This window comes from Branchiostoma lanceolatum, chromosome 17 (assembly GCF_035083965.1).
Source record: "Branchiostoma lanceolatum isolate klBraLanc5 chromosome 17, klBraLanc5.hap2, whole genome shotgun sequence".
Taxonomy (NCBI): Eukaryota; Metazoa; Chordata; class Leptocardii; order Amphioxiformes; family Branchiostomatidae; genus Branchiostoma; species Branchiostoma lanceolatum.
The window spans coordinates 18488126-18502864 of record NC_089738.1 but is presented as its reverse complement, the minus strand read 5'-3'; the positions used below and the strand labels follow the sequence as shown (position 1 = coordinate 18502864).

General features: G+C 41.9%; 3 protein-coding genes across 4 annotated transcripts in view; 2 read left to right on the top strand and 1 right to left on the bottom strand.

The window, feature by feature from the left end:
- LOC136423483 (uncharacterized) overlaps window positions 1-14739 on the bottom strand; it is a 150004-nt gene that overhangs the window by 129454 nt on the left and 5811 nt on the right. The window lies entirely within an intron of this gene.
- LOC136423109 (plastin-2-like) lies at window positions 690-10551 on the top strand. The gene is made up of 10 exons (XM_066411131.1): window positions 690-1207; window positions 1668-1915; window positions 3182-3429; window positions 4869-5002; window positions 6136-6272; window positions 6908-7029; window positions 7727-7854; window positions 8486-8663; window positions 9326-9435; window positions 9883-10551. The coding sequence occupies exons 1-10, from the start codon at window positions 1160-1162 to the stop codon at window positions 10180-10182; spliced, it is 1653 nt and encodes a 550-aa protein (XP_066267228.1). The 5' UTR covers window positions 690-1159; the 3' UTR covers window positions 10183-10551.
- Window positions 13479-14739, top strand: part of LOC136423480 (ammonium transporter Rh type A-like) — a 47263-nt gene continuing 46002 nt past the window's right edge. Inside the window, exon 1 of one of the 2 annotated variants that reach the window (XM_066411644.1) lies at window positions 13479-13498. The gene's annotated coding sequence lies outside the window, so the exon portion shown is untranslated. Of the gene's footprint in view, window positions 13499-14387; window positions 14500-14739 lie in introns of those variants that run through there. The other variant, XM_066411642.1, reaches the window with a different exon arrangement.

Here is a 14739-nt window from a genome sequence, read left to right as displayed (position 1 = left end):
GACAGATGTAAGGATCTTGCTGTTATCAATAGGAGCTGGCGTTATTGTGGAGAGGGTGACTAAAGAAGAAGATTCTGCGTTCCAAACGTCTCGGCATTGGTGAACTAGTAGCGATGTACTTCCGAAAATAAGTAGCGATGTAACTTGTAAGCACGTGTGAAAACACCTAAACGGCAAAGAATCGACTTAATGGCCCTGTCATACTTGTGCGTATATTCAAGTGCGTATGAGTTGCGCACTAACATTTCTTAAGGAACGTTTGCGGGGAAGAAGTTGTTTTCTGCGTTGACCCACCGTTGTGTAGCCTAGTTATCGAACCAAGGAAATGACTTCTTGGGCTGAAATCTCAATCTTGACCAAAAACATGTTAATACGCAACTCATGCGGGCTTGTATATACGCACAAGTGTGACGGGCTTTAACACGGTACATCCGTACATAATGTGTCATGAGAAGGGCGTGGAGTAGTTTTCAACGGTAGCCATTTTCTCACTTCAAACAGAGATACAGTACAGTTAGAATACTATTGGAATGGACTCTTTGGGTATGTCACTGAGAATGAGACAGAAACAAATAGACAGAGAGAGAGAGAAATGAAGAAAGACACGTGACAGTCAAGGAGACTGACACACTAAAGAGACAGACTCACACGACATATGATGTTATTGACACTTACACACACAGAAACACGCACATGCACCGAACGGTAAATAATCGACTAATGGTCCGGTTAACGCGGTACATCCGTACATAATACGTCATAAGGAGGGCTTGGAGTTATTTTGTAACCTTGGTGTGATAGAAAGACTATTAGATAAAACATATAAAGTCATGATTTATATATAAATATATGAAAATATATAAAGTCTCTCGCCTCAGAAAGAGAGAGAGAAGCAAAGACACATACAGACAAGAAGACTACCATATAGAAACAGACTTACACAGCATTCACACAATAATATTGTTCACGCACATTCTGTCATTCACCGAACGGTAAATAATCGACTAATGACCCGGTTAACGCGGGACATCCGTACATAGTGCGTCATAAGGAGGCCCTCGAGGGCGTGGAGTTGTTTTGTAGCCTTTTGCTCACCTCTGGCACAAGTACAGGTAGCAGGGAGAATAGTATTTCAACCTAGGACGGCGGGACAGACACTATGGTTTGGCGACGAGGGAAGCTGACGGCCATTCTACTCATATTTGAGGTAGGTTTATTATTACTTGAGAACAGACTTTGAAACCCGTCTAGTTTGTTCGTTTTGTTTGTGAACAAACCACCAAATGAACGCTTTTTAACATTCTAGGGCATGGAAGTCTCTGGGGGACCCCTTCTCTGTTTAATCTCCCCGGTCTAGTACGAAGTAACTATTATTTCAATGTACAATCCGTATCTGTATTTTCTCCCTTTTAGATTTTATAGTGTTATTCATAGAATGTTTATGTATATTGATTCACGGTAAGAGTTGTATGTGTGTATGATTTATTTTTAACTAATGCAACTATTGTATTTAATCATGTACTTTTGCAGCTAGGCTGGCCCCTTGTAATAGCAATAGCTAGTAGGGTAGCCTTGGCTACTGTACACTGTACACAGCCGAACAAATAAATAAATAACATTCTAGGGCTAATCTAATGAATATCTATATGTATATACATGCTTTCCAGATGTATGCTGTGGTGAAGTCCAGCCACATTCCTCACACCTTTACGGACCAGGGCATTGTGAAGAAGGGCGGCATGTCAGCCGTATCGGAGGAAGGGACCACGGATTCCTACTCAGAGGAGGAGAAAACAGCCTTCGCTGACTGGATCAACAGCAACCTGGCCAACGATGAAGACTGCAAGCCCTACTTAGACATCGACGTCAACTCGGACGAGCTGTGGACCAAAATCCAGGACGGCATTCTTCTCTGGTGAGTCACGTTTTGGGGATGTTAAAGAACCCATCACACTTATGATGATGATGATGATCCACTGTATTCTGCAGCTCAGGTAGTTCTAGAAACAACCTCTGGCTGCATTCAGTCATTCTGCATCACACTTATCCCTACTAGAAAAACTAGGTTGACCAATTTTATTTGCTATGTTATGGTAGTTTCTTGGCTTCATCTTGCATTGCATATAGATTTTGTTGGTTATATTTGCGATGTCATGGTAGTTATTTGGATCTTTCTTCATGCTCAGCTGACATTTGTATGCGCACCCGGCCTTTCTTCCTGGCGGCAGACACCTTTTCTTAAAAGCATTTCTTATTTGTCATGTACCAACCTGTCGTGCCATAGACACCTTCGGCGAAGTAGCGAATCACACCAGAGACAGAGTCGCTTGAGAAAATTTATGTTAAGTGCCTCTTCCAAGGGCACAACATGATTCAAACTCAGTACCTCCAAGTTCTGTGTCAACACGCCTAAGCCCCCCTTTCACCGCACCTGCGGCACGCTGGCGGCGTCACTGCGTCCTAAACTGAACATGTGTTACCCTCCATAATCATAATGGGAATATCATTCAAAACGTACAAGTATGACCAAAAAGACAACAAAACACACAAAGCTTAAAAAGATTCGCTTTGTCGACGAAATTCGTTGAGAGCTTTGTCAATTCGATCGGCCGCAAGGACGCCGCTAGCGTGCCGCGGGTCCAGTGAGAGGGGAGCTTTAGGGCAAAGCGACGCCGCCAGCGTGCCGCGGGTCCAATGAGAGGGAGCTTTAGGGCGCAGCGACCCGCCAGCGTGCCGCGGGTCCAATGAGGGGGTGGGGGCTTAACCACAAGGTCACCATGCCACTTTTCTTAAAAGTGTTTCTTATCATTTGTCATGTATCAAAATGATAAATATGGTTATATTTATTTGGCACTTGCAATGTCATGGTTAGTTGTTTGCATCTTTCTCCACAGCTAACATTATATACTCACCCCTTTCTTGCTGTCCAGCTAGCTTTTCTTGATAAAAGCATTTCTTATCACTGCCTCAAAAGAAGAAGCTAACCCCAACATAACTAGATCGATGTGTATTCTAGAATGTAAAAGTAAGTAGTTGACTGTAGTAAAAGCCAGTCCTTAATAGCTCTTTATCTGTACCATTATACTCATGTATTATGTTCTTGCAATTAGCCTTCGGGCATGTACTTGTACTTGCAATAAACATATTCGTTTATTCGGTTTTTTAATCATTTGTCTTGTAGCAAAATGATCAACCTGTCGTGCCCGGGCACCATCGATGAGCGTGCGATTAACACGGGCAAACTGAACCAGTACAAGGCCACAGAGAACCTGAACCTGGCCCTGAACTCTGCCAGCGCCATCGGCTGCAACACCGAGAACATCGGGGCGGTGGACCTGCAGGAGGGCAAGCCTCACCTGGTGCTGGGGCTGCTCTGGCAGACCATCAGGATCGGACTGTTCGCGCGGATCGACGCGCAGCACAACCCAGGTCAGAACTAGCCTGTATTTACACAAGCTCTCGGCCGGAGGTTACTGACCCCCGCTAGGGAGATGGCGGTTACAGGACCGGCTGGCCACTAGGAGCGCGATTCGTCAGGCTAGGTCAGAACACAATATAGTAGTCTTATTCACATATATTATCTCCATGAAAAATGGAGATACAGTTTTGGTTGTGTCTGTGTGTGTGCGCGTGTGTCTGTGTGGTGCGTGTTTGTGTTTCTGGACCATTGTAGTCAGCATAACTCAAGAACCTCTAAATGGATTATGATAATATTTGGTATGTGGGTAACCTTGAACCTTGAACGAGGACATCTGTGATGTCATCTCGGTAGACTCTGAATGAGTCCTTCTGCATCACTCAGTCCGGTCTTCCATTAGCGATCTCAGCTCTGTTGTTGAAATGTCACTGAGCCCAGCATCCCTTTTTTAGATTGTCAATGAGGGTTGTGCGTCTCCTGCCCTTTTCCTCCTTCCCTCTGTTGGCTCCCAGAGGATAAGCTGGCTGGCTGTCAGCTCGGTATGGACACCTATGTGGGTAGGTGTTGGGAAGACGTTGATTTTGGGCCTCCTAGTATGTGACCTTGGTACTGCAGCAGAACAATTTTTGGCACCTTTTGACGTGAACACATTGGTATCAGGACAACTCGGCCCATTTTCAACTCGGCCCATCGCAAATCTGGTCAACTCGGCCCATCGCGGTGGTCAAGTCGGCCCCGCCGTGTCCCGTGTAGTAACATACATGTAGCAACAATGTCTCATTGTCAGACAACTTCGAACTGTTGACTTCGAGTTTTTTTTTTAGTCCAATGCCGCCCGCGCTTATAATAGGAAATAAACATGATTTTGATAGATACAGCTTTTTTTGTCAGACAACTTCGAACTGTTGACTCTGAGGTTTTGGGGCCGAGTTGGCTAATGAGATGGGCCGAGTTGACTGGGCCGAGTCGTCCGACATCGAACATGCTATATATGGTTTTTATTTTTGGATAGCAAAAACTAGTAGCTTGTGATGTAGTGTAAGGAAGAAGTGCTGTGGGTTTTAGTGCCCCTAGCAGCATGTTCACATTTCTTTTACGAGGATTGGGCTAAAAGCAGTATTGCTTATCTTACGTACAAGAGTATTAAAGATCAAAATTATAACTTGTAACAATTGTAACGTGAAAAGCCTTACGCAATTGAATCTGTGGCTAACAATAACCCGTAAGCTTTGCAGTCAATTTTTATGAGGAAAAAGACAACGGAGTCACAGTGTGTGGGGAAACACATGTACAGGTGTATGTAATTACCAGGGAAACCTCTGGGTGTCCCCTACTAAGGAGGGCATTTAATTTCTTTTTCTTGGTTAGTGTAAAGCGTCAAGAAGAGCTCTGGCGCCCGGCTAGCTAACAGCCTGGCTGAGCGTCTGACATTTTTCTGGACATGTTACAGGACTGCTGAACACTGGGGTAGACCCGAAAGATTTACTGAAACTGACCCCAGAGGAAACGTTACTGCGATGGGTCAACTATTACACGAAGAGTACTGGGATAGGCAACATCACCAACTTTGGATACGACATTAGGGTAGGGAGTTTGAAATATCATAATCAGCTCACATGTATATGTCAGCATGTCTGGCTTGTCCCTGTTTCTACTGCTTTGCTTTGTCAAAAATTCATGACTCCGTGTTGTATTCTTAGTATATCATAAGTTGCTGTTGAAACTAGGTTTGCTATTCAAACACGGTGGAAGACGAAACACATTTTGTTTCAAGTTGCCCCTTCTACGATCAAGAAAGGAAGGCTCTGTTTAAAGTGGCCGTCAAATTCCATCCAAATTTCTCCATGTTTACAGAACAAAAGAAAACTACTCTCCTGTTAACATAACAAAACCCACACATTACAGAACAAGTGGGATCAGTCGTCTTCCACTGTCTCGGAAAAAGAAGTCAAACCCAAATAAGATAGAATTTAGTGTTAGTATTTAGACTAGAATAGTCACATGCTATATTGTTACCAATTGTCTGTCCATGTTACATGTACTTGCAATTAACCTACGGGCACGAACTTGCAATAGACTTATAAACTTATTGCCATTGTTTCCCCATCGTAACGTATATTCTGTGGGTGATGTTCATTCAGGGTTTTGTAGGGGAATCATTGCAAGGGGGCGGAGCCAACAAGCAGGGGGAATGGTGTTAAAGGTGTGGAGTCTTTGAGAATTTGTATTGAATTACAAATCTTCTTTAAGGGGCGAAATTACTGTCAGACAGGTCGCAGTTGAAAACTGAGGCCGCTTGTGGCTTGGTAGCATCCCTTGTCAGTCTCAACTTTATGCTTGCCAGAGAACCTAGCTGCTCTCCCGAGAACCGGGGCACTTGGCTAAAGAATACTCTCCAAGCAGAGGAGTGGGTCCGGCAGGTTTTTGACGTGTTTTTAGGCGTTTTTGTCAGGCTTTCTACTTTGTCATGTTGGGTTGACTAGACAAAAAAGAAAACATGACAAAGTAGAAAGCCCGACAAAAACGCCTAAAAACACGTCAAAAACCTGCCGGACCCAAAACTCTGCTTGGAGGGTAGCTAAAGAATGAGGGCATGGTATCCCTTTTCCTGTCCTTAGAAAAAGCCCTGATATTGGTGACTCGGTGAACTTGACAACCTTTGTATTTTGAGTTCTAACATAGAGCTGAACCCCCACTGACCCCCACCCCCCTTGCAGGACTCCGAAGCCTTCACGTATCTGCTGAAGCAAATTGCCCCATCGGACAGTGGAGTTGACCTTGGACCTCTGAAAGAAAAGGACCCAGAACAGCGTGCGGAACTCATGCTGCAGAATGCTGACAAGCTGGGCTGCAGGTAATGATATAACCTATAAGTTCGGTTTGGTTTGGTTTGGTTTATTCGCACATATTAAAATCAATTTTACATAATAGAACAAAACAAAAACATGTGCTGGGGGAAGAAAAAAAGCCATAGTGGCTTATACAAGGTCTTCCCCCATCTAAATTAACAAAAATAACATAAATCTAACAATTCATAATATAATTATAGTAGTAAATGATAACAATAACAAATCAGACAATAATAATACTAACAAAATACTAACAGAATAGTAATTGGTTGTATATAAAAAAATTATATACATCAAATCATAGCATAATTCGATAACGAAATGATGGAGATTACAGAGTCCATCACAGTTAGCAAAATAACAATAATGTAATAATCTATAAGTTAAAAGTCAAAGTCAAAAGATCTTTATTAGCATTTAGCAGACAGTCAAGACATCAGTCTGAATTACAGCTAATTTACACGATGTTGATAATTTTCAAGAGAAACGACTTATCAAAAATCACAGAGGTCAGTTATACAATTACAAATGCTAAGATATGTACTGTATAAGTTTAAGATTTTAAAACTAAATTAATATTTTCCTAATGTCTATTATAAAAGTTGTTGCTGAGTCCAGCTTGTGTTCTTTACCCTGTCAGGGCCTTTGTGACACCGAAGGATGTTGTTCGGGGGAACTCCAAGCTGAACACAGCCTTTGTTGCCAACCTGTTCAACACCTGGCCAGCCCTGGACCCACCAGGAGAGATGCCAGACATTGAAGGTGGGAAGGTAGAGATATGGTACACTTGATGTCCAGACCTGTACCTAAACCATTTTACAGTTACAGGATTTATCATCAGGTAACCTCCATTAACATTAATCCGATGGGTTACATAAATCCGCCACTTTAAAAAACAGTGGGTTTGAGAGATCTCTAGTGCAGCATCCTTCAGGTTTGCACAGTTTACATATACAGGAGTGCAGTATACTGGGAGACGTTGGGTTGGAGATCTGTTTGGACGTATCTTTTCAGGGTGGCGGAATTATGTAACCTGGTGAAATTATATTAGTAGATATATATCGATGTTACACAGCTTCCGAAAATAATTTCATCAGGTTGGTAGAATATAGGATATAGGAGATTCTTTGTATACAACCAGGTATTGTTCTCACCTGCTAACGTTTCGGTGTCTGTCAGACACCTTCTTCAGAGCTTCTGACTGGAGTATTGCTTCTCACCGCTATAAGTAGCCGATGTAGGTGGCGCTTTTGCGGTGAGAACACTGTCCCAAACGTGGCTAAGTTTGTATCCCCCCTAGTCTCGGTTCATCACTGGTGTAGTCTTCTTTATGACAGACACCGAAACGACTAGTAGGTGAAGATTACCTTGTTGTGTAAATAGGTACACAGCTATTTACTAGTATGTTTAATTGAACATACAGTCCTCATTCCTAATATGTTGTGCCTTTCTCCTTCAGGACTCAAGGAGACGCGTGAAGAGAAGACATTCCGTAACTGGATGAACAGTTTGGGGGTCAGTCCACGTGTCAATCATCTCTACAGCGACACGATGGACGGCCTCATCCTGCTCCAGATATACGACAAGGTAACTTTGTCTGTCTACGCTGTACTGTATTGTACTGTGTGAGTCCGAGTGAAAGTCATCCACTGAAGAGCTAATCTCCCACTAGTCGTGACAGAGAAGACAGACGCTATGTACAGTACCATCGAACTAGGGAAATTCCCTCCTTTTGACCATAGTCGGCAGGCCAAGGTACTAGTATTATCGTTGAATAGCCCGTGCTATTAAAATAAACTGCAACCCTTTCCTGCCGCGTGCATGTCAGATGAGCGACTCACAGCTTCTAGTTTCAGAGGTAGGGTCGCTAACCACCTGACTCGAGTAGGCTTACCCTTTATGCAGTAATTTAGCTTAGCCTGCCTGAAAGTAAAGCAGTTCTGTGTTAATTGATGTTGATGCAATTGCAAACACAGTAGATTGCCGACTGTTCAACAGTAGTAGTCAGTGGATTTGGAGTTTCTTTTTACTCAACCAGGAATCTCACCTGCTGACGTTTCGGTGTCTGTCAGACACCTTCTTCGGAGCTTCTGCTTCTCATCGTAGGTGGGATTCCTGGTTGTGTAAAAAGAAACTCTAAATATCCTATGTTCTACCAACCTGATGAAATTATTTTCGGAAATAGTGATCAGTGATTTCACATCTCTGGCACATGTAGGTAAAGCCGGGAGTTGTTGACTGGGGCCGTGTCAACAGGAAGTTCGAAGATCCGGGAGGGAACATGAAGAAGATGGAGAACTGTGAATATGCCGTCGAGCTCGGCAAGGACATGAAGTTCTCTCTGGCCGGTGCGCGTGCCAAGGACATCTTCGAGGGCAAAGAGACATCGACACTGGGTATGTTTCAGAGTATATTACATGTATGTCTAAGTGCTATAAGATGTTGCTCTGACAATGATTGCATAGGATCTGTTTTCAGCTATGTTAAGATGTCGTTCTGACAATGTTAGCCTTGTATCTGTTTCCCTGAAGCCACTACGCTACTGTTTTGTTTAGGAAGCGAGTGAAATATTAGTTAAGAAAAGTATGCTGAATCTTTCTAACTTTCCCACTTCTTTTTCTTCACTCTGACAATGTTAGCCTCAGTGGATCTAACTGTTTCCAGCTTATGTCTGCTTCCCTGAACTGTCTGAAGCCACTACTTCTGGAGAAGTTAGAATTTAGTTTGGTAGGCAATAACTTTAAAAGGCCTGCCTGGCTTATTTTGTATTAGTCCACTTTGGCCTCTTTATCTGTTTAGGTATGCGAACTCCCTCTTGACTTTGGACATCCATGAGATTGATGATGAACGACACTTTATCCTAGATTGCCCACGATATCATGATAAACGCTGAAAACTGTTGAATTATTTATATACGTGTACGCAGGTTAATCATTTTGTGTCCCATTGTTTGTTGTTTGCATGTACAGTTGTAGAAGACCTTACGAAAGTCGCTGTACTTTTGTTGTGTCAATAAAGATTGTCATGACAGCCCTTGAGTCTTTTGCGTGTGTTTCAGCGGTGGTGTGGGAGCTGATGCGGGCTTACACCCTGGCCCCGCTTCAGAACCTGCAGGGATCAGAGGGAACAATCAAAGACAAGGAGATTGTTGACTGGGTTAACACCGCTGTGAGTACAACTTACTTTAACCTTACCCTGACCAGTGTCTTTGCCCAGTTTAGGTCACTCATTTGTCCACTCATTTGTGTAACTGTGGGTTTATACTGACTAGTTTTATCAGGATAAGAAAGGTCTTTGGTTTTCTTTAAACTGCATGACATCCTCAGTATGTAGTCAGAATGTACAAAGCCTGGCTGCCTTTATCTAATTGCTTGATTTCGTGATTTGATTAGAATTGCAACAGTGCATTACACGTAGGACACAGGTAGCTATTGCTGGTGTCGTGACCCGCACATAATATACCCGTTTTTACACTTAGTGGAGTGAGGAAAGTCGTGTAAAGTGCCTTTTCCCAAGGGCACAAGATCGGTGGCGTCAGGGGATTCGAACCCGGGACCGCTGGATTCTGGGCCGAAAACCCTGCCGTTAATTGCTTGTAATCTGACTTTTGTGTAGTTACAAGAAGCCGGGAAGGAGACCTCCATCAGCAGCTTCCAGGATCCAGAGATCAGCTCCAGCCGTGTGGTACTGGACCTTATCGACGCCATCAAGCCCGGATCTATCGACTATAACAACGTTCGTGACGGGACAGATCCTGACGAGAGGCAGTCAAACGCCAAGTACGCGATCTCCATGGCCAGGAAGATCGGTGCTCGCGTGTACGCCCTGCCAGAGGACCTGGTGGAGGTCAAGCCAAAGATGGTGTTAACAGTGTTTGCATGTCTGATGGGGAGGGGGTTGAAGAAGGTGCAGTGAAAATATCCTGCTGTTATGGCACTGATTTCAATTGAACTTACATGATCGAGGCAAAGTACACTTTGTTCTAGAATGCTCTCTTTATAAAGATATACGCAATTCTCCTGTTAGTGACATATTGCTAGACCGAAGATATGCACATTTAACAAAGGAGGAAATGTTCGCACATGTTATGTCAACAGCCAATTACGATGTAATGAAAAAACTCTGTGAATTTGTCTACAAATGTTTCAAGAAGAGAGAAGAAGCATGTAAATCATAATTAAAGCATAGTATTTTTTTTATAGTATTCTTATGATACTGTTATGCATTTAGCCCTCTGCTGGGCATGAATATGCAATAAACTTCATTGTCATTGTCATTGTCATTGATATACTTAATATCTCCCATCCTACAGAAATGGGAATTTACATTAATGCATTGGTAGGAAGTTCCTGATATGAACTGAGCTTACAATCCCCTGTCAATCTTACAAATGACTCTAGATTTACACTGAATTTACCTTACCTTACCTTATGTGGGGATAGAGATAACGTCTGATGTGCATGAGTTGGGAATATGCGAATATGCCTTAGTCGATCCATAACCCAACCCAGTAGTGGTACACCGAGATATACACCGCGGACATGGACACATTATCATTTCATTCCGTTTACTGTCTCTTTCTACAAGGAAGGCCTTTTTTTTTTAACAAAGAGCACATTCCAAATCACCTGCACCAAACCTTACATTTACTTCTATGGTAAGGTCTTATTGATTTGCGTAGGCTTCCACTTAGTTTTACAGTAAGCTAGAAACTAGAAGCTTTAGAAATGACATCCAAAATGACAATTTGATAGTAGAATTATTTTAAGCTTAGATAAATATCTTGGTAGGGACTTTTTTAGAATGCGCACTAGTGACACTGATATTTTTAGGTAAGCTTGAAAATGCTGCTTACACCTGATTCAACATTAAGTACTGTGGAAGATAGATAACAGTACAAAATGATATACCCTGCATATACATTCCAGCTTTCTGGGTTGGAGGTGAAGTACAAATACCTTCCATTCATGCATAATACAGTAACTGATATTTTCAGTAGCCATTTTTAATTGCGTGGTTTTCAACTTATGTTATGTTTGATCCAATATGACCTCTTTGTAATGATATGGCATACAGTATAGAATGTATTGTTTGTTTAATGTTGTACAAGTACTTAAATCCTGAGTATACATATTAGTACTAGTGACAAAGAGGCATTCTGAACAACGGTAACAAATGGAGAAATAACAAAATAGTCTGTTAGCAAAATGGACTGCAAAATGCATACATGGAGATATTTAAATGCATATATGGAGATGTTTAAATGCAAATATGGAGATATTTAAATGCATATATGGAGATGTTTAAATGCATATATGGAGATGTTAAAATGCATATATGGAGATGTTTAAATGCATATATGGAGATGTTTAAATGCATATATGGAGATGTTTAAACGCATATATGGAGATGTTTAAATGCATATATGGAGATGTTTAAATGCAAATATTGAGATATTTAAATGCAAATATGGAGATGTTTAAATGCATATATGGAGATGTTTAAATGCATATATGGAGATGTTTAAATGCAAATATTGAGATATTTAAATGCAAATATGGAGATGTTTAAATGCATATATGGAGATGTTTAAACGCATAAATGGAGATGTTTAAATGCAAATATTGAGATATTTAAATGCATATATGGAGATGTTTAAACGCATATATGGAGATGTTTAAATGCAAATATTGAGATATTTAAATGCAAATATGGAGATGTTTAAACGCATATATGGAGATGTTTAAATGCATATATGGAGATGTTTAAACGCATATATGGAGATGTTTAAATGCATATATGGAGATGTTTAAATGCAAATATTGAGATATTCAAATGCAAATATTGAGATATTCAAATGCATATATGGAGATGTTTAAACGCATATATGGAGATGTTTAACAAAATGCAAGGAGATGTTTGTTTGGAATGCTGTTAAAAACCAATGTAAGCCTGGAGCTTAAGGCATTAGATTTTCAATACGCATCACATTTAATCTAAATTCGAAAAACATTCCTAATATCATTACTTCCACCATTACTTCCATCACATGCTTGATTGCAAATTGAATAAGGCCATACTGTATGTCATACATACATACAGAAGTAACAAGTCTTGAATTGTAATTTCTTAGCTAAAAGCGTGTTTGAATAGATAAGAAGAGTTTTTAAGACAGATGTAAAATCAATCATTAGATGAATATGTATGACTGAAAAATGTTGTATTTCTAAGATTGTTCTGTAATTTCTAAAATTCTATCTATGCTGCATCCCTTCAAAACCTTTAGCCAGGTTAAACAGTTGAATCATATCTCCTCTGCGTCTACGATACTGTAGGGAGGGAAGTCTCAAAGCCCTCAGCCTTTCCTGGTAAGGACTAGGTAGATCCCTGAGGGTCGAGGGGAGCTTTGTGGCCCTTCTCTGAACCTTCTCCAGGGGAGACTAAAGGGATTGCGCCTGCGCCCAGACCCCACGATGAGAGACCTTCAAGTAAAAAACATGGTTTAAACCATTGAAAGCTCTTTTTTGGTGGGATTTTTGGTGAAATCTGGGCAATATGTATTGGCTGTGGTAGGATAGACTCTGTATTTGCTGAATTAGTTGAAATAAATGGTCTTTCTCTACCTTGTGGGGTTTGGCACCCCCCTGATATAGTGGGATGGTCTTCAACTGGGCGTTTGAAGCCTGTAGGACCTATCCAAGGGCTCTGATTAGGGGGGGTTTATCTGGAGAAATAGCCGTATAGAATTTGTCAGGGATGAATCTGATGACAGTTGACATAACTGGTTAGTATTTGAGGGTAAGTTATTGTAGGCTGATGTTTTGATTCCTGAGATAATGACACCTTCTTTTTCTTAACTTCCCCATAGGGCTACATGCATTACTGCCATTTATTGTAACCCTTTAGTGTCCCTCCAGTTCCTAGTATATTTTGCAAACAGTCCACCAGAAGGCATGTCAACTTCCTACAGCTCTATTTATCAAGGCCGACGTCCAGCCTTCTCTAATTTCTGTCGGAATGTTCGGATCGATCCAGAAATACGTGAGAAGTCATTTGGGGTCAACCCTCCGGCTACAATATCTTGGGTTCGTGCCGAGCTTAGACAACTTTGCAGCTTAGAATCGTACGGGAAGCATTCGCGGACCCGGATAAGTCAGACCAGACTGTTGATCGAGTAACACGGCACGTCCGAAGAGTTTAGGGGCTGTAAACACGTATAATTTCGTTAAAGGTAAGTTTACGATAGCTCTAGATCTCGTTTGAGTTTCATTTTCTTGCGCATGGGGACCGACTTCTTTACTTACAGACAACGACCGATATTACAGTTTGACAATTTTGGAGCTTTGTGATTATGAGTCGGGGAAGCCGGACTGTTGAACTAGAAGACTGACCTGGCAAATTATACACAGAAGGGCTTCTCAGAGGCAGCAAACTGGTGATTTAGGGGCTGTAAACGCGTATGATATCGTGATGTAATTTTTAGAGAGCTCTCGGTTCAGTTTCTTGTGTTTCGTTTATTTTGGGCACCGACTGCATTACTAGAAGATAACGACCGATTTGGATAGATCTTGTGTAAAGCGGCTAAGGGCCCCGGCCCCTCACACCGTGATGATGGGCGTAAGTTGCGTATGAAGATTTTTTTGCTTTAGATAATGTTTGCGTGGAAGAATCTGTTTTCGTTGTACCTGGTTATCGAACCAAAGAAATGACCTTTTCGGCTGCAAACTCAACTTAAACCGAAAACACGTTAATACGCAACTCATGCAGGCTTGCATATACGCACAAGTGTGACAGGGGCTTAACGATTGAGGGACTGTAAACGCGTATGATTTCATGAGGTAATTTCATGAGAGCTCTCGGTTGAGTTTCTTGTGTTTCGTTTTCTTGGGTACCGACTATATTACTTGCAGGCGATTTAGTACATCCCTGAAGACAAAAGCTTACGAATGGTGAATCCCTGGGATTCAAAGAAAATGTAATTGGAGAGTCCCATTGCATATGTAACAGGCGTCATTATAGATAGCGTTGAACGGCCCGGGGTCGCACTGGGAGAGCACGTGACACGGGTGCGACATGACGTCACCCGGCCACGCCCCGCCGCGCTCGCGTAGCCCCGCCTCCCGAAAATAGGATCAAGTTCGCATTCGCCGCCAGTTAGAGCAGAACGTCATCCCGGCTTATTAGCGCCGTCTTACATTAGTGTCATCTCCATCAGTTACAACGTCTGAACAGGTATTGTGTCTTCTTGTGTTGTTTTATATGTTCCATTTTCTAGTAAATGATTAAGTTTTCTTGATCCATTGTTTGTTTATCGACCGTAGTATATATCGAATAGATATCACATCAGATTGCAAACCGACCCGAGTCTTGTATTTGTCCCGGTTAAGTTTTTCGCTACGTACCCGTTGATTTCATCCGTCCTAGCTATACATTTTGGCTTCGCCGCATTTTGCTGTGCCAATCTGTACCACT

Bases quoted from the DNA above. Each gene is read 5' to 3' on its own strand.
- LOC136423109 (XM_066411131.1), top strand. From the start codon at position 1,160: ATGGTTTGGCGACGAGGGAAGCTGACGGCCATTCTACTCATATTTGAG. The intron at 5,003-6,135 runs GTAGGGAGTTTG...CCCCCCTTGCAG, and splicing joins ACTTTGGATACGACATTAGG to GACTCCGAAGCCTTCACGTA. The intron at 9,436-9,882 runs GTGAGTACAACT...ACTTTTGTGTAG, and splicing joins TTGACTGGGTTAACACCGCT to TTACAAGAAGCCGGGAAGGA.